We start from the raw sequence: 21,168 nt of genomic DNA, 5'->3' as shown, positions 1-21,168 counted from the left end.
AACAGAACAATAGTTTGGGATATATAATTTATTTTAGTTTAATTATTTTCTCAGATGACAGATGTTAATGAAATACTAATAATTGAAATAAAAAGGGGATATATCTTCGAAGCTGTGCGGCAACAACCCGAAGAGAGAGAGAGAGAGTGAGCCCGAGAAGAGGGTGATAATAATGAATTGTTTATTTTGTGCGAGCAGAAAAAAAGCGAAGTGTATGCGGAAAAAGAAAATCAAAGGGCACATGAGTCATTCTTTTGGTCACATTTCTTTATATTCCTTTTCAATGGATTCGCTATTATATGTACGAAACAGGAGAGAGAAGAAAAAAAAATTGTATGAAATGGATCAGCCGGGTGGTGTGTGTACAGGGTGTTAACAATTACGGTGCGAATTGTTTGGTAAAGAAATATTCGCCACGCCGAACAAGGTTACGTTTAAAGTGGTGTTGAGGGTTAATTTAAAACAACAACAGAAAATGGGGAATTTGAACAATGTCGTCGTAAAAAATGAATAGAATTAGAACTCAAGATCTTGACAAGTCTTCCCCTAAGAAGATTTTTGGGTGCACTAAGTGAAAGATTATTTTTTGACCGGAATTTATCTTCCTGGAATTGAGTGTGAAATAAAACAGAAAGGGAAATTTTACATATTCTAAAATACGAAATCAAAAAGTGTTCTAATTCGCATATATGAATATAGTACACAGTAGCGTGACGTAATGTACTACAGAATGCTAAAATAAGAAATCCCAACTAGAAATATTTCCTGGTTTTTAAAAATCTTGATCGACTGGAATCGGTAAGACCATAACTAGTTTTTGACAGCCTTTTTTTGTTATAAAGTTTGCAGCACGTGCGTATCACTTTTAATTTTACGCATCATTTATGCTAAATAACTACCAAAACATGGCAATTAATTTCCCAAGAATAGAAACAAAGGTCACAAAAATGTTAATTAAAAATTTCAAGAGAAAAAGCGAAAAGATATCGGTTGTGGCACACACTGTAGCGGAGATGCAGAAAATCCAAAATATAATTTTCGTAAATAAATTTTTACGCAGTTTTATTTGCACAAGGAAATTTGTTTATGTCATCTAAGTTAATAACTTAATGACAAACACAGCAAATAGGAAAAAATTTCGGTGTTAGAAGGAAATTGCAATTTTTCTCCCTCCAAATAGCCTTTTGCTATTATGTACTCTAAATAGACACTAAGACATATCGATATATTTACAATTCGGGGGGGAGTGCGAGGGTAAATTGCTATTTACAATTAAACGGTTTATTTGTCCATTGTATCACCACACACTGTGGATCAATATACCTATATAGAATGGAATCGGCGGACTGGTAAAATAATAAATTATATTTTTCGGATATCATTGTGTGGTTAAATAATTGATTAACAGATTGGATATAGAAAAGAATTGTAGATTGAAATCTAAAGTCTTTGACCAATATAGAGACAAAAAAAAGGTTGTTCGGAATATTTACGACGAAAAGCGAATTTCTTTCTCAGAAAATGTTCGATGAAATAAATCTGAATAAAATTCCATTAACAATAAACTGGAATAATAATTAGAAATAATGGATAATGTTTCTCGTAATTCATTCTTAACTGTACTTCTGGTTATATTCACAGAGATTTATCACAATGGAAATGGAAGTTTAGATTACTTTTTTTCCTCTCCACTCAAACATGGTATTCGCAATAACATCAAAGAAACAATTTTTCTTACACGATTTGTTTACTGATTTTTTCTTTCGTTTTTTCGTTAAAGAATTTTCCAAAATACATATAAAACGTAACATCCATCCCATCTTCTGATGTACATATTTCAATAAAACAAAATTTCCCCTCTATTACAATAACTTCTACTTATATTACATACAGTTGTCACCTGTGTCAGCTCAATGAGCTGAATAATGTTTTTGAATTCCTGAATTATTGCCTAAATGAAAAAGATACGTCTCCATTTCGCTTTAATATGGCTGGCTGGCAATGTATTTGAACATTTTTTTTATTTGATGGAAAATCATGGGTGGAGATAACATCACAAAAATGGTATGAGAATCGCAATATTGTTACACACCAGTCCGAATTGTACAATTTTTTTTTCGTATTATTAAATTTCCCTAATTTAAATTGGAAAATGAATTTTAATTCGGAGAGTCGGGAACATTTTATTTATATGAATTTGTTAAATGTTACATGGTCCAGAGAGCAGTAAAATGTAGTGCGCAAACAGAATGTGTTTTATCATCAACTGATATTGTAGGGTATAAAATAGGAATAGCCAAGCTTACTCAATGACGTTGATTTATCGATAAAAAACGACTGAACAAATCAATAAAGAAAATTAAACTAAAGCTTCGGGAATCAGATCTAATATCTCACGTTGACCGGCTCTAGAAACCAATCAACGTGGCAGCTGCCTGTTCTTACTGCGACAAAAAAATCACAATTTACTGTTGCGTTGAAATTCACTAAACATTGAACATTCAACCGAATTGTTCCACGCCAGAATGCGTTAATGTTCACTCGATTTCATTTCAAAACCTCAATTCATTTTATTTTTATTGAATATCGGTTGAGAGTCTATTAAATGTAAAGCACTGCCGTCATAATTCACTGCGAAATGAGTTGGATTTTTATTTAAAAAAAAAAAAAACTTTATATTTAAATTACTAGCTTGTATCATCGACTCCATTATGCCGGTCAACGTCCTTATCATATCAATCAACCTACAGGATTTTGATATTAAAGACCATCATTACAATCACCTTTTCACCATCGGGTACCACACACCATACGAATATATCGCCAAAATGCCCGCTACACACAAAACAGCACTAATATCACAAACCAAGAACGGTATGTAAAAAAAAGAAAATTATTCTTTTGTTTCTTAATTTCCATACTTTATGATGCCATTGTAAGTACATTAAGTAGGTATGGTTATGGTTCACGAAATATTCACATCTATTAATTTAATTCCGTTTTTGGCTCTTGATAATACGGTACATCTTTATTGTGTTCGGTGTTTGTTTCTTTTTTCTTTTTTATTCTGTTCTGTTCATTACTTCTTCTCTCGAAAGTCAGAAAGTGTATTGACGTTAATTTAAATTATATTTTTTTATAAGAAAAAAAATTGTCTTCCCACGAAGGAAGTTCTTAATAGGAAGTATACGAAATGAACAGAAAAAAAATCGTAAAGAATAAAAGATAATATGCGAGATTTAAAAAAAATGTATGAACGAGAAACGAACGAAAAAACAACTCGCATAAATTTAATACCAAAGAATATCATCTACACACGGGCTATAAAGGATTATGAAAAATTAAACAGGTGATTTTTACATAAATGTTTCTGTCTTATAATTTCTCTGTGTTCTTTATTATTTTTTCGTAGCTCTTGCCATGTTTTCTTATTATATTGACATCATAATGAATGTATAGTAATTCGCTAATGGCAACACTTTTTCACATAATGATAACATCGCTTACATTTAAAAAAAAAATTAAAATTAAAAAACGAAACGAAGAATCTCATTTTTAAACTCACTTTTAATCTACCAGAAGATAAAAAAAAGCGCAAATAACGGTAAATATTTTATAAATTAATTAAAATTTTATATTTTGTGTTTGTTTTCGTATTTATTAATTGAGTACTTACTCGCATCACTGTAGTGTATGAGCCATAAAAGTAGCAAATGTTGCGCTAATTGAAGCCACATAGGACCCCGAGTAAATGTACCCATGGCGCCCTCAAATCTAAAAATAAAAAGAAAAATTTGTTGTTTAACGCTGTTCCGTTCGTGTTGTTGTTGTCGTTTTTTTTTTCTTCGTCTTAATAAATTGCACTTATTTGATCAACTTGTGGATTTAATAACAAAATCTTTGCTATGCATGAGACGTAAGAATGTATAAAATATTATATGGTACACGTATTATATGTATATACATAACAACACCTATCACCTCAGGTAATGTAATACATTTAACAAGTAGATTGGATAAAAATAGACACAAGAGAACTGGAATAATTATAAATAGTTGTGCATAATTTTCAGATCAGTGGCGCCATTGGAAAATTCGCATCAATATACAGATTACAAGATTATAGTATAAATTTACGTATATGTCTGAGCAGAGGAGAATTAAGTATAAATTAGTTATTGTATGTATGATTTTTAGATGGCTGGTGTAATGTACAACATTTACAAACAGAGCAGAGTAACAACAGAATGAAGAGAAGACAACGAATACAAAAAAAAATTATGTATTTTTTGACGTTGGGATGCAGTGCGCTTTGGAAAAATATAAGGTACATTGGAATTCCTTCATTTTTCTCATAAATATGCCTTAAATTACAAACTTTTTTTTATTATTTATTTGCTGAAAAAATTTATGTGTCTGACGCTATGACACCGAAGTATCCAAATAAATTTATACGTTTTTTTTCAGGTAGATACAAAAATTAAATTTCAAATATGGGAAAATAAAAACGGCGATAAAAGTCTTAGAACAAAAACGAAACATATTTAAAAATGAAGAATTTTAAAATTGACCATAAAAAAACGATTATTAAAGTGACGAGACCAAGCGAACAAACAGTTTGCGAACTAATAAAATTTATTTATTTTTAATGAGTTGTTTTGAACCGAAATTTTAATTTAAAATAATAAAAAAACGGCCTGGGAATCAGATATTTTTATTATTATCCAAGCACTACATTATCATTTACGAGATAAGCTCTAAATAAGCTCTTGTCTGAAATAAGACAGCTATATATCATCTGTTTTCGAGATTGACTATGGCAAAATATCCCTAACTCATGTGCTATTAAATAGCAGAGTTTATGATAAGTCTAGTGAAGTACTAGTCTATCTAGAAACTGTTTTGATCAAAAGAAGTAGTATATTCAGTAATTATATACAAATCCTAAATTTTTACTTAAGGAGGAAAAGAGAAGATTAAAATTGTCAAAAGGAATTAAAAATATGTCTAACTCGGATGTCAAACCCCAATAGACAAACATAAGTGTAACACCAAAGTTTCAAATTTCAAAAATGCGCGTTCTGTTTAGAACAATTACTAAAAAAAATCTCAAAGCTCTGAATACACAGCGACTAGTCGGTGTTTTAAAACGAGACTCCTAATAATAATGAGACACTTGTTTTTCCCAATAAATTTCGAAAGCAAAAGTGCGATACTTCCGATGTTGGTTTTTTTTTTCATCAGCTAGGTACCAAAAATACGTAATCACCTAACCTTGATTCATTCTTCATCAATTTATTGAAGGAAATTCCAGTACTGGTTTCAGTCAGTGACGGAATTATTTCGCGAATAATGCAAAATAATCAGCACAGCATTCAAAAAAAAAAAAGATTAACATAACTTTCTGAGAATTGATTGAAAAGAATATAAATATTCGGTTGGAATTAAGTTGGATGTTCGGATTAAGTACAGTGCTTGATTGAGTGACCAATCATTAACGTCATAAAGCTCTAGCCATAAATAATAAAGCTTCGCAGAATTTATATGATTAATAAAAGAAATATTCAAACATGTTGTACGTACGATACACATAGTTACGGGGTACACATGCATTTTGATGATCGTAAAAGTTTATAACTTCCTCTCAAAACATTGTAAATAGAAAAAAGTCTAAGTTTTGTACCAAGTGGAAGATAAATTATGGAGAAGTACAAAAAAAAATTAATTAAGTTGAAATGCAGAGGAGCCTAGGATATGAAGATGGGTTTTTTGTTGTTGTTGTTGTTTGTAGAGACTCGTTTGCTTTATTGTGTTTAAATTAACATTAACTTCCCAACATAAAATAAACTACGAATCAGCTTTATTCGGCGCCAGTAACTTCATTTATTTTTAATATTTTTTTTTCATCTTTACGGGGTCAATATACGCGTAACAGCATAATATGTGCGGTTTGTTGTTTGTAAATACGGTATGCGAATAACAGAATGAATAAATTGAAATTAAATATCCACAGCATGATTATACATATACGTATATTCTTTGTGTAATGGTTGCACAGGTAAAAGAGGTTGAGTTTAAAGAAGAATCGGAAAACATCTCCTCTTCGGATGGCAAAAAAGTATAAGTTCTGTTCGGTACAAGAGCATAAAATTATTTTAATGTGTACGTGCGTAAGACTCGGCTTGATCTTCTAGTATGAACCATAAAGGTAAAAATCCGTATGTGATGTGAGGAACATGAAGTTCTACGATGTAAATAAATGTATGTTATAAATGGCAACTCGACTTTGGATCGCATAGACGTTATCGCTTTAAGCAATGTACTTGCAACTCATTTTTTTTATATGTAGAGTTCTATAAATAAGCGAATCCCTTGGCTTTTGAATTATTTTTTTTATGATTTTGTTTTGAACATGTCTATAATGTTAATTCTATTTTGTTGAAGACTTTGCGAGGCAAATTAACATACATATTCAAGAAGGATACCATAAATTATGAAAAAGAAAAATCAGTTGATTTTATACCTTTTCCTCGAACGAAATAATGGTCATTAAGCTGTAAAAATTAGTTTCTATAATGTAAAAAATTGCATTTTTTTTCGTTGTTGTGGTGGTTGTTGTATGCAACAAATAGGATAAAGTCATTATACATGCACTTGGGTAATTGCATGAAAATAAAAATTATATATATCGCAGACTAGTGTGTAAGAAAATAACATTAACTGGATAAATGCAGAAAATGCAGATGAGAATCTGTGTGAATGACTAAGCTACATCGCAACATTAATTCAATTGTTTTAAGGGCATCGAATCGTTTGCAATTAAAAATCTGCCTCAAAGCTCATGACCCCAGCATTCTTACTTTTTATGGAAGAGTCTCTCCTTCGATATATATATTGTGTACTTACAATAAAAATGCCAAAGTTTTTTTTCTCTTCGTCTTGATTTTATTGGAAATATTCCCAGTGCCTGTTTTATAAGGTCTCGGGTCTGAGGCATTTTTTTTGTATTTAATTCAATGAAATCGGCACTGAAGGCATTATATGTTAGCCTTTTCAAATACAATTAAACGATGCGAAAATTCTAACAAATTCTTAAATTCCTAAAAAGTTGTTTGGTTGAATTTTTAGAGAAATGTTCATTCTACAGCTCTTAATCGGGAGACATTTTAACGAAACTGTGTACCATAAAGCATTCGAAGGACTTTCAAATTTATTTAGAAAGCGTCTATCATCACAGATTTCTCATTACATCGGGGTACTAGTCAATTGGGTCGAGCGGTCTGTACTATAAATTCATTTGGAATAAATAAAATGGTAAATGAACTAACACGATGGGCAGACGCTCACAAGTCTATATGACCAATTTAAAGGCCGTTACCATTTAAAATGGCACAAAATTTTCTACTTCCAAACGAAAAATCCATATTCCGTTGCTGTCCTACTTCGAACAAAACTACATAAAAGACAATGCATACATGTATGATAACCCGATCTCAATAAAAAAGTTTTTTTTTTCTATATTTTTGCAGCACAATTTTCTATGTATTCTGATGCTACTGCTGCTGCATTTAAAAAGAATGTCAATGATTATTTTTCGTATTATACTGAATAATATATAAAACTTTCTCATAACGATGGGAAGGAATACAAAATGATAAAAATGTGCCAACAGATGAAAGTGAAAATTGCTATGCATTTGAAAAGTCTTCGCTTTGTGTTTGTTCGTTTGTTTGAAACATAAAGAAAAACTAAATGTTCTGGATACGAGGAGATATTAGTGCGGTAGAATACAGTTTTTTTTATATTCATTAATCTATGCGCAATGATAATTAGTGTGCTAATGCAAATCAACTTAGTACAATGAATTGTCGTCCAGTTTATTATAGCTCGTAGCTTTTAGAGCAATAATGGCTTTCAAAATTGTTTGTTAGCTACTCACGACACGTATATTATATTCGAAATGAAAGCAAATAACGACTACACTACCATCAGAAGTCTTACTCACAAGAGGTAAACAATAAAATACAAAAAAAAATTGCAAATATTTATAAATTTACAAAAGAGAATAATGAGCCCCCGCATCACAATGGTAAAAAAAGAATGACTTCTATATGGATGCTTTGGGTTCATCCACCCAAACTCTGCGTATAGTTCTTTGCAATAGAAGAGAAAAATGCAAACAATTTAAATTTCAAATTATTTTTTATTTGATAGAATCGTAGTTTTGTCATTTGAATTTTTTGAGTTTTGCTTGCTGCATTGGTTTCGCATAGACAGAAGAAGAAGAAAAAAAAACTTCTATTACATTAGTCGAAAAATGGTGTTGTTCAAGCAGCTGGTGAACGTAATGAGTTTTTGAATTGTATAGTCGAGGTGGTGCGGAATAAAGACGTTCAGAGTCAGGGGGTCAGTCGTTTTGAAGGGTTTAACAAATTTAGTCAAACTATGTGGATGGGGTAAGAATAGTGAAAAATCACATTTGTGTTTGGTTCGTGTTGTCCGCATAAACGGCTAGTCGACCAAAATAAGCGACATGATGTCGACAAATTATGGAAAAATATTTCGAGCGTTAGAATATGAGAATCACCTAGAGAGTCTGAAAACCCATGGAAACTGTAAGAATTCATTGAAGATTTGAAATGAACTTTGTAATTTGTATTTGCAATTTTGGCTGTAGCAAGGACGCGTTATGAAGTTCATAATATGAACAGTACTCGATGCCATAATCCCATAAAATTATGAAAAAAAAAAATTACCAAAAAAAACCGAATGCGCAAATATCCGAATTCCTATGTACAGACGTACCTATATGGTAAAAATTACCAAAACGTTCATTCATAATGAAATTAGTTGAAATTTATCGATAGTGAAAAAAAGCTGTCTGTCTGGTGGTTTCCAATTTAGTATAAAATTAATTGCGCTCGTTACCTCGAAAATTTTAATTCTTAAACGCACGCGGTAAAAATTTGTCTATCTTATTCATCGAAATAGAATGTCGATGATGATTATGATGAAGAACCTTTCCACAATAAATAATAATCCTATTAATAAAGTTAAAGTTAATATAAAAATATGTTTTTCTAAAAATAATATCCGTGCATAGTATACACAACACACAATTATTGAATAATATTTATGTTGATTTAATGAATTATAAAATTTATATAAACGAAAGATGATGTCACATAAAAATGTTTCCCATATATTTCATCTCTTCCTTTCGTATACGAATAAATTTTTTTTTAATGAACATCTCTTCGGTTGTGTAATCTATTGAAAAATGATTAACATAGTTCATGGTCTTATAATTAGCAATACAATAAAAATTTAGAAAAATGAAATTATACTTGAACTTGCGATTTCAATAACAAAAAAGTTTTTTTTTCTTCGTTTCTAGATTCGGTCAAACATTGAAAATTTATTAAAAACAATTTTTAAGCTTTTTTTTCTTCACTCCATTCCATCTTCATCGTTCACTGCAAAGTTAAGGTGAATAGTATGACTAAGAGGGGAGAAAAAAATAGCAAGCATATTATAGCCATCATTACAAAAATTATAAGAAGACGAATTCTTTTAAACGTTGATTATAATTTTCTTACATGACATTACGGATGCGGATGTGATTCCACACAACGTGTATTAAGAAAAAAATTTATTTTTTTTCTTCATTTTATTCGTGTTTTTTTTCGGACGAAGAGAATGTTTATCACTCAAGAATATTGTGTATGAAAGAAAAATAATATACACAAGAATCATCGAAAAATCTTTATGCTTGTGCTCGAAAAGGTACATTATTATTTACACGTCATATTATGTGTACATAATAAATGTATGTACATATAAAGAAGAGAAGAGAAAAAAAACCAACGTTTTTTTATGTATATTTACAGTGTATTACATATATATCCATTTAACAATTTCAACAACCGTTATATTGAAAGATATTTGAATAAAGTGTTAAACTTAATAATGATATTTAAGAATGGGCATAACCAAACCAATACTTTGATGAAATTTAATTGTACACAGAACGAATATACGATTTTTTTTCCATCTTTTTACTTTTTCCTCGAGAGACTCTTTCGAATTGGGATATATATATTTCCAACATGAGCCGGCGAGGGGCACTCTGAGAGTTTTTAAGAAGTTATAAATGGATAAATCGATATAGTAATCGATACCATCGATGTACATTCTGCTAAATTCTTAGGATTATCTTGAGTTTAGGTGAATTCGGTCGGCGAATAGACTTATCATAATAAAAATGGGGTGTCTGTTTAATCTGCCAAAAGCAGATGTAGCATGTACTTAGGCCATCGGTGAACTCATGGTTTTGATATAAGAATGGTGTGAGGCTAAATAAATAAAAATTTGATTGTATCGTTCAGTTATCATTTTTTGTATAAATATTTTTTTTTGTCCAATCGTTTCGCAACAAATGTATGGCCCGAATCAATGAACATTCTAAGTAACCCCTCTATAGTCATCATCATTGAGTCATCATCGAAAAATCCATCATTTCATGATAAAGAAAAAATAATGCGACGAAGAAAGAATTTCATTTTTATACGAAAAATAAATAAAAAAAATTTCACTGCACACGTTTGCATTATTGAAGTATAATAACACTCGGAAGAATAATAATAAAAAAAAACTGTGATTCTGTTGGGCGAGAGATGCACAAAACCAGAAATATATATTTTTTTTTATTTACATAATTTGTGGTATAACATTATGCATATGATTAAACCATTTAGATTTAAGTATGAGTTGAGTGCATGATTACCAGGTAACATAAAATTAGGTTAAATGGATGCGTTGATAATTAATTTAAATTTTTTTTTGATATGTGAAAGGTTCAGTTCGTTATGTTTCGTCGGTGTTGATTTTTTTTCTCTCGTTAGGTTCTTTATTGAAAACTATTTAAAATAATATTAAAAACACATTTGTTACATTTCTCGTTGCTTAATTAATATGCACGTAGCGGCATTAAATAATTAACCGAAATGAATCAGATACGATCCGAAAAAGACGAAGGTTCGAGAAAAGAAAACATTTATTTAGATCGTAGTCATCATCAACCGAACTAATTATTATAATTCCGAGTTTTTATTATTTTTGTAATTTGAGATTGAAATAAAGATTACCGAACGCCACAAGAAAAAAATTAAAAATTAATTATTTTACAGCAAGAATTTAAAATTTGATTTGTTTATTGCGTTTATTGATTCGCATTTTAAAGAATATAATTTACATTCCACCGGGATAATTCGAGAGAAATCTCTCAATAAAATATTTAGTGCTGACGGTAATGTTGCATTAAATTGACATTGGCAGGTACATTCCTTTAATTTTATCAACAGTTATCTGCCAATGGTATCTCAATGAATGTATTGTAATTGACGCAGAAATTAGCTGATGCCATTTCTGGTAAAAGTCACCCGTAGCAGATGAGAACATTTATTTATCGACAGTTAATTGAAGTGGTAATTTGTGTTGCTTACAATAATATTTAGAACTAAAAATTCTAATTAGATTACCGGTAGACGAAAATTGTCTGGTATATAGCCTTTTTCTATTGAATATTTTGCTAGATTTTACTGACGGGTCAGCTTATTTGTTTATTGATTTAGCAATAGAAGACGAAGATGAACAGAAATGTGATGACGAGAACATGTTGAACCAATTAACGATTTTTAATGTCTATACATCAGAGATATCGGAAGTTTATATAATGCCCAAAAATTTAATTATGAAGAGATGTTCAATGTCCTATATCGATTTCTCCATCTAAATAGCAATATGAATTTTGTGTCAATTAAATTTCTAATTCGATTAGTCTGAAAAATTTATAAATAAACCGACCATCTATACCGGCACACAAATTATGGCTGAGTGCAGTGTAAACTGATTCAATTTATAGTGATACAAATAAAAAGAGAGTTCACTCCGATCAACGTGGATGATGACACTCTATCTAGTGTATCAGCAACATTTAATTACACCAAAATCATTTAGCGAAAATTCCTTTCCGGGCGTTATACTCGTTTCGCTATATAATTAATAAATTTCATGCACCACTCCGGTTGCTGATGAGAAAAACAAAAGTCTTTAACGGAGTGTGCAAGTGTATGTGTGAGAGAATATTAGGTCCATCCATATTCTGAATCCAGCGCGTCAAGATTTGTAAATGGAAAACTTATTAATTACTCGCATCGGGGATCAATTAATGCAGAACATTCATGATGGTGTTAAAAAATACTTGAATGTGTTACAGATATACACGACGTTATACCAACTGGAAATCCATAAACCGGGCGATTTATATACATAATTTCGATCAACACAACCACAATCGTTAAAGTGGATAGCTCGGTAACATTGATATAAATTTCGAGATTCTTAGGTGAAAAAAAAACCACCGTTACTATTCTCGAAGACATGTGTCTGTCCGAGTTGAAACTCTGCTTGGTAACATATTAACACCTCTGGTGCACAGCACAGCAATATGAACGACAAAAACGAAATGACTTGAACTCTACCATTTTCATTCATTTCGATGTCTCTAGAGTGACACATAAAATCCCAATAAAATTATCAATCTCGCTAATAAACATCAAATATTTTATACTCTTGCTAATCCCTGTACAAAAAAAAAACGAAATTATTCTTCTCCATTCGTCCTTATATCATCATCGTTTCATTGAAACTTCATCAAAATTGAATGGAATACAAAAAGATTATTCAATTTGCGAACTTTATATTTAAATTCATTCATAAAACAAATTTATTTAAAAAATTGTTTTTTGCTTCGCTCGGGTCCATTCAGTGTGTCTGGTCGTATAATAAAATTGGAGAGATGGGACACCGAATGTCTGGGTCTATGTGTGTACACTGTACATATCGTCGGGTGTTTTTTTTTTGGGGAATTTACGAAGGATGGACATTTATTATTATTTAAAGGGATGAATTGGATGTGATGTACATCATATTATATGTACACGTTCGTGTCCGTCTATCAACCTTCCGCTTTTGTCTTTTCCGTAATGTGATTGTTCATACAATGGAAAGGTATTCTTCCAAAAAATATTACAATTTACCGAGAAAAAAATGCAAATTGCTTCGCAGGAGTAAACATAGTGATGTGTCGCTACCACCAAAAAATTACACACAACAATTTTCAATGTTAATGTTTCATAAAGATTTCTATTGTGTTAACTCATGGCATTGCACTGTCAGCTCATCGTTAGGCTTAAAGAGATGAATCGAGCTTTAAGGTTCTTTCGATTTCCGATGCTTGAATTTTCATTCTTATTCCAAATAATCTCGGAACAAGCAAGTAACTGTCCATAGAAAAGACAAGATTTCTTGTAAATTTGATGAATGCATAAAAGCACTGGCATGGAACTCAACTGTCTCTAATCGTAGAAGTATGTGAATTAAAATCGGTCAACTGTTCAGATCAATACATTTGTTAAATCTCTACTCGATTGTCATTTTACCTTACTCGTCTACGTTCCATATATTTTAAGTTTTATATGCAGCATTAGCATTTAGTTTAATAGATCAATTCCGAAACAGATGAATCGAAACTTCGAAACGAAATACCTGAATCTGATTTTGTTTTACAAAAATATTGATCATAGTTACGTGTAATTATAATGTCTGTACTTGCTGCATCTAGACATAGATGTAAGAATATATATATATTGTGGTGCCGTGCTCCACTACTATGGCTATTTAATTTGAGTAAAATCGTTTTGTAAATAAATATATGAACTTAAAGATTGGTGTTTGAAACTGAAACGATTAAGCCAGCGGTAATAAACAACGCAATCAGCACTTTTAACGAATAAACATTTAGGTTCTGTTCGCCAATAAAAAGCGAAGAAAAAAATACAAAATTGAAATCGAAAATTGTAATAAGTCTTTTTAAAAACCTTGAATCGGTGTTTAGATTTTTAATTAGAAATTATAAATATCGATGATTTCAAATACCAACAACGCACACCAATAAAAAAAAAACCTAAAGAAAAATCTTAAGAAACTGCGTCACGAATTAAACATATTACCGAATAAACCATCAAGATAATAAAAAGTCTGCAGATTTTCACATAAATCTATTATTTAACGTTATGTGTTCCTATATACCTCACAACATTATCATAATGTACCTAACATAAAAATATTAAAATTTTGTGTGTTTTGTTCAAATTTTATTTATATTATCAGCACAAAAAAAAAACACAACAAAATGTATGGTTCTACTGCTGAGCGAGTCTCTTGATTGGAAACGGATAAACAAGTTTTCTTATTACATCATTACGATTACACAAAAATAATAGACCGATCTTCGCGAAAGATTCTTTTATTTCGACAAAAAAACATGATGAAGATGATGATAATATTTAGCCAAAAAAAAAACTTCAGCCATCAAACAAAAATTAGAAGTTACGAATTCTGATAAAAGTAATGAGAAAATCCTGGCTAAAATCTTCGCTAGACATCGACCACAAATTTTTTGACTTGTTCTCTATCTTAATGTTGTATCTTATGTTTTGCTTTGATTAGATTTATGTTCTTCGTTATTGTACAGTTTTTTACCCATGTGAACAACATCAAGAACAACGAGGAACATACCAAAATAATAATAAAAAAAACGGCTAATCCTAATTAAATACATTTCGGTGATGATTGATGTGTGTATGTATGATCGGTGAAGCGCTCTTCTTCGCAATATGCATATTTACAACTTGTTTATTATTATCATAATTAACAGAGTTACGGAGAATGAGAGTGAAGGACGTTTTTTTTAAATATATTTAAAAGAATTGTTATTTGAATGTGAGCAATTAGATTGGGGAGGGTTGTACATATGTTTATTGAAGAGGGCATTTTTAAGTTAATTTAATTCAGATAAAACCCCATTTATATTCGATGGAATTTGAAGCTGATTCTAATGATTAACATTCTCTAAAAATAGAACCTGATGACCCGTACAAGGTAGTGTGTTTAAAAGGTCAGGTGATCTCTATTCGTTTGGAAGAGGACACACTTCAGTTTTCTTTTTTTAGAATATTAAAGGGAGCAAGGTAATTCTTTGATAGTATTTCAACATCTAGTCAATGTTGTATTTTAAATATCCTAAACAGAGAAGAAATAATTGATGCTTGAAATCAATACGGTCACAGTGAACACTGCATTGATGGCTGTTGTTTATTTATATTATAAATAAACTTTAAGTCAGCAAGCAGCTTGCTGACACAGTTCAGCAAATGGATTATGAGAAACCATCAAGGTTGCTAGCTTTCCCTTGACTTTTTTTTTCTTGTTGACTTCTTCTGCAGAAGTTCCTAAAGGTCAAAATTGGTCTGTTTAGGTTTAGGATTTAGACAGATCAACGGGTAAGAACGATGGTGTCATGCTCAAAAGAAAAAAAAATCAATGGAAAATCCATTTAAATTTTAATTAATTGATTGATTATCCTAGAGACTACAATAATAAATGGTGGTTGACCCTACCACAACTTGAGATGTAGTCCATATCTCCTGTCATGTAACTTCTAAGTTAGTATTCATATGTCAAACTATTGAGACCTTCCAGAGAGATGCACAATGCATCGGTGACCTTGTACTCCGTTACTATACATTGTCCTTCAAATAATTCAAATAACAAGATGGCTTACTATTACGATTAGCCAAACTTTAGTACAGAGGATGTGTAAGCTTGAATATGTCAATTTTGACGACGAAATTAATTTTATTGAACAATCTGTGCACGTACCCTCATCGTTGTGAGTGGATTTTCGAAATTGATTGTTTCGACAAACAGTCTGACCGATGCTGTTTAGTGTACCGTTAAATCAATTTATTTATTCGAAATAAATGTTTTCTATTAAAATGAAAAATGACACAAATAAAAAAAAAACTGTAAACAAAAAGTTATTGCGCCTATCGGTAACCAGTCATTCGAATGCTTGATACAACAGAGCCATAATTCACGAACTCGACTGATGCAACCTGTTCATGTAGCTAATTTTTCTCTGTTAAGCATTAACTTGTGGTTATGACATTTTAAGCATTTCTCTTGCTCTATTCAATAGCGACACAACCCATTCCATTCAATTATAAAATGGACAAAAAATTTTACTGGTCACGTTTGAACTGGCGTATTGTTGTTCCCGGTTGACTCCCCTTCCACCCATTTCGGCCGTACATTGTGACCTATGACCGAAAACATTCGTTTAATTTTGAAATTGTACACCAACGGCTTGAGGAGGTTTAATAACCTTTTATCGTGAATGAGACAAGAAAAAAAATGGTCTTGCACCACCATCCAGTAAGAAACGAATCCTTCAGCTATATATGCCGGCAACGAATAAATTACTCGTTAAATTACATTATTTGTGATAGAAAAATTTGTCTACGAGCTCAATTTCATCCACCACACCAAGCAAAAAAGGAAAATTCTATCCAAAAAAAGGCACCACCCGTTCAAGAAACTGTACACTTTTCTCAACGTATTTTATTCTACGGCAAATATTTCGATGTTCAAATAAAAGAGACATCCCAACAGGTGTTTGTATCAAGTCTCTGATGTGCAAATATGTATATATATAATGCCGATGCGAACGAACCATCATATCACACATAGAATAAGGAGTAAGTGTATATAATAGAAAATGGGACCAAATTTTGTAGATATCGATTTATTCCGAGACAATAATGGTTTTTGTACAACAGAAGAAAAAAAAATGGTGTACACGCGCACATTCTTATTTTTATTCGGTTAACTTTTGTGCAATATTAATTGCGATAAGATGCTAAATGTTATTCGGTAGCCAGGTAATTACGTGTTGTCCGTAATTGGTTTGGAAAAAATCCAGTTATCCTACTCAAATTTTCCTATCTGGTTTGATTGCAATTGATGTTAACCGGCGCATTTCTAATTTTTGATTACTCGGAAGTGTTAACTTTGTTCATCCACTAAGATGCATATTTCCATTTGAGTGAATTCCGTTCGTAAAGTAAATTAATTTACCACCGCATTTTCATTTAGCACAACAAAAATTTTGTTTTCTCTTTACCCGCAATTTAAAAACTACAATTTACTCACCTTAATTATTGCACTTTATAATCACACTTTTCTCGAACTGTTATCACTGGCAAAAGTTTATTTCTTTTTTTTTCCTTTCTTTGCACTAAAGTTCCACTTAATTGAGTTGTTGTTATCCTTTTTTTCTATTTTATTTTTTTCTTTCTATCCTTCCTCTTGGAAAGACTATATCCTTTTACATGAAATTTCCAAAATAAATGTTTGGTGATACGGCAAATGCTGTAGACACAATGAAATCAGAGCCGGCTATAAATGACAATATAATAGAGATATGCGAGAGACTCGAGTTTTGTGATCTCTGCACGTACTTATATAGGCTTAGTTGGAACGGAGAAAAAACAGATGATACAAGTGAAAAGTGGGAAGCAGGAGAAAAATGGTGGGGATTTATTGGTATATTGAGACTTCTTCGTACCGAAAAAATTATTAAAGAAGAAAAAAAAACAACAAAAATCTCGGTGTAATACGATGGATATAGTAATATACACACGATAATATGAAGACCATGTCATAATACGATAAAAAAAATGCACACCAATTTCATATGTGGAGTACTACACCTATGTACTGCTAAAGGAATATACCTTTTTTTAGAATAATTCTTGCACGTGAGCATTATAGAGAAAATTTATTAAATAAATGTTTACATAATATTTAACCGCACACTAATAATAATTGTAACTTAGTTTCGATTATGGATTGTTTTTTTTTGTATTATTTTTTTTATGCTATATATGTCGTTGTTGTTGCTATAAATTCTCCTCTGATTTTCTTTCGTCTTGAAGTGTAATTAGAATTTTTGTTTATTTCGAACATAAATTTTCTAAATGTGCAGTCGATGGTTTTGTGGTTCATTTTACACACACAAAATATCCATCAAATTGATGAGATGAAATTACCTTTTTATTAATAACCTATGAATTAGGTGCATATCAATCATATCAATATCAGAGCGCTCGTCTTTGATACAGATAAATATTACCAATAGGGTGAATCGGTTTGGGATGTTTTTATAATAATATCTCATTGATCAATTCAACATCGAACTCTACCATGGTTCACCGGAATAAAAATCATCTTTTATCGACGGTGATGACGAATTTAAGCGATGAACCCTGATTAGTGTTCTCTGATATAGATAAATGTTTGTTAAAACAAATGAAGTACATGATTTTGAACAAAACAGTAGAAAATATTACCAGTGAAGAAACGGAGTTGAGTCTCAACTATTATGCGTCAGACGTTGTTTAAAAGCCACAATAACCCAACTAAACAACTTATAGGTAAGTTACTTCATTTGGTCACGACAATATTTTAATAATATACTCCGCTTTATAAGAGTTATCACTACATACAGCTCTACTCCTATCCTAGTGGTAGTTGTCGATAACAGATGATTGCTTTCTGACACTTTGGTTAACAGAATTTTTAACACAATTGGCAATTATCACCAAAAGTGTCCTAAATTTAATCAGATTCAGTACATCGAGAGGAAAATAACTGCAACCTTAATAGTTTTTTTGGACAGTAGTAATGAAATAAAAACGTCGCAGATGCAGCAATGTCTGGTTTTCCTCTGTGCGTAATGTTTGCCAATTGCAGATACACCTTTTGTGGAATCGATCCAACCTAATATCTAATTAATAATGTGCACGCATAGAGAGAGGAATTATTTATATTCAAACAGGCATAATTAAATGCATATTTATCGGTAATAATTTTTACAGTTTTGTGTTTTAATTATTTGTTTTATTTTAAATGTTTATAAATAGCTCAAGAACGCAATAGCTCAAGATTATTTCCCATAACAGCAGAGAAGCAAGTAAAAAAAAACACTCAACAATTCAGACTTTTATACGTATTACGATGGAAGATGGAAGAATATTATGTTTAAATGGACAAATTTGTCACGACTTTGAGAACCTGATAAAAAATTAAGATTTTTTTTTGTTTTACAAGTTTTATACCTAAACCTCAGAATATTTATAGTCGCAGAGTAATATCGCTTTTGATAGAAGAGATACAATTTTGTAGCGAATTTAAGCAGATAAGTTGAGTCTATGAATCATGTTCACTTCATTTCTCATGTCGAATTCTTAGAACTTTAAAGCCAGCTAGTGTGTTTTGATGAGTTATATTGATGTGCACGGTTTACTTATTATGTCCTCTGACATAACCCTTTCATATGGTTCTGAGAAAATGAAGAAAGACGTGATGTAAATGGTACATTTGTTGCTGAGGGGGAAGTGCTGTTGGGATGCTCTTTTTTTAATTGTTCATTTTCATACTTATCTTATACACTTATGCACCTGTCTTTACGAACACCAGTGTCCCTTTTACTAGATTTTACACTTGTATCAGCTCTTTTCAACTAATTTTATTAAATCATCAGTCAAAAGTGAACCTTTTGGAGACGACTCACGTGTCATCTACATCGGCGACGGAAATAAGTTCTGAGGTGTGATCCTTAAGTGTCCACTCCACTCAACAAAAAGTACTCCGTGAGAGAGCCGTGAGAGAGCAAGCTGTCCAATAAAAAAAGAAAAAATTGAAAAAATTCAATTTTGTCTCTCACACGGAGTACTTTTTTGGTAAGAGGAAACTAAGCATTATGTAGCAAAATGGATGTTAAAATTAAAACGAATGAATTAAAACATTTTCAAATACCAAGATTACCAAGATCATTTCGATATTTTTTTTTTCAGTTTTCGGAAACGAATTTTTGGTTTTATTCATTTTCATAAACCTAAATTTGTATCATAAAATGAAACAAATTCCACCCATGGAGTGGCAACTATTCTTAACAAAAGTTACCCTAATCTATTTATCCAGAACCATGGAAACTGGCCTGATTCAGGAGAAACAGGAGAAAAATAACTTAGCTTAGTAAACTGAAAATAAATCATCTCACAACACCACAAAACAAAAATTATAAAATATAATAGATTTCATCTAACTTCTTCAAATCGCTTCGAATGTTCCCATTATACAAGCGGCATTAGAACGTTGAAGTGCAATGGAGATTCTTTGCTTCAAATACAATTTCGATTTCTTTTCGTTCGTCACATTTGCTAACAACTTTCCCAAGACGTCAATGAACTTAATCGCTTCTGTACACCATGGACCTAGAGTCTCTATTGCAAATGGAATGATTATATAATTATCTTCTATCAATTTCTTATATTTCCCCAATTTAATATTTGCTGCCTTATTTGCAACTCTACCGGGCGATTTGCTTGACAAACGTAGATACGATGGGGCCAGAGTATCTGAGCACGTTGCGTCCCAAACCATTGATTGACCGTTACGCCATGGTATCAAAGTCACTCCGTCTACTCTTTTTCTATCATCTCTGAACATCCCAGGAGGTTCTCGCATAGATGGTACATTTACCGACTGGAGTGATCTATGAATTATATTATTAAAATCAGCATGACGTGGAAGCCTGCCAGAGCTATATAAACAACTAAGTCCATGAGAACCATCTTCACTGACGATTTCTCCACATCTGCATTTATGACGTTTACAAATCTTAGCTCCAATACGTAAAGCAATTGAAATTCTGAACGTGTTATTGTCCAATAATGTTCCGATGAATTTTGACGGCAAAGCTGTTAGCCAGGCGCTTGATTCATGGACTGTTGATGCTAAGAATCTTGCCTTTTCTGTTTCTGAATTGAATGTCAACGAATTAATATTTTCTGAAATTACTATGTTATCCCAGCTCTCTTGGCATGTTTTAATCACAGGAATACGATCAAAGGATGACGACCATTTCTCCAAAGCGCAGTTGTAGTCAGACACCATTGTCTCATCTGATAAATCTGAGTACATTGAGGTGACGAGATAAATGACTGAAGACACTGAACTAAGGAATGTAGGTAGACATATTTCCGATGCTTTCCTGATACCAAGACCACCACTTCTAACTGGTAATGATATTATAGTCCATTTCTGATCATTGAACTCCGAATTACAGATTGATTGAAGTGTATTCTGTATGTCTTTATCTATGTTATGTAGCAAATGTTCGTATCTGAAATAGGCAGAGGT

At 31.4% G+C, this 21,168-nt stretch overlaps 1 protein-coding gene across 5 annotated transcripts in view; it reads right to left on the bottom strand.

Moving 5' to 3' along the window:
- LOC119070023 (mucin-19) overlaps positions 1–17,399 on the bottom strand; it is a 38,087-nt gene extending 20,688 nt beyond the window's left edge. For 4 of the 5 annotated variants that reach the window (XM_037174304.1, XM_037174307.1, XM_037174308.1 and 1 more), the window contains exons 1-2: positions 17,116–17,399; positions 3,677–3,774 (exon numbers count right to left, since the gene is read on the bottom strand). In XM_037174304.1, the coding sequence (XP_037030199.1) occupies positions 3,677–3,761 (85 nt within the window). In that variant the 5' untranslated portion in view covers positions 3,762–3,774; positions 17,116–17,399. The remainder of the gene's footprint in view (positions 1–3,676; positions 3,775–17,115) is intronic. The other variant, XM_037174305.1, reaches the window with a different exon arrangement.
- Between the last annotated feature and the right edge of the window lie 3,769 nt (positions 17,400–21,168).

Source organism: Bradysia coprophila (genome assembly GCF_014529535.1).
Source record: "Bradysia coprophila strain Holo2 chromosome X unlocalized genomic scaffold, BU_Bcop_v1 contig_44, whole genome shotgun sequence".
NCBI lineage: Eukaryota > Metazoa > Arthropoda > Insecta > Diptera > Sciaridae > Bradysia > Bradysia coprophila.
This window is presented reverse-complemented; position numbering and strand designations above follow the sequence as displayed.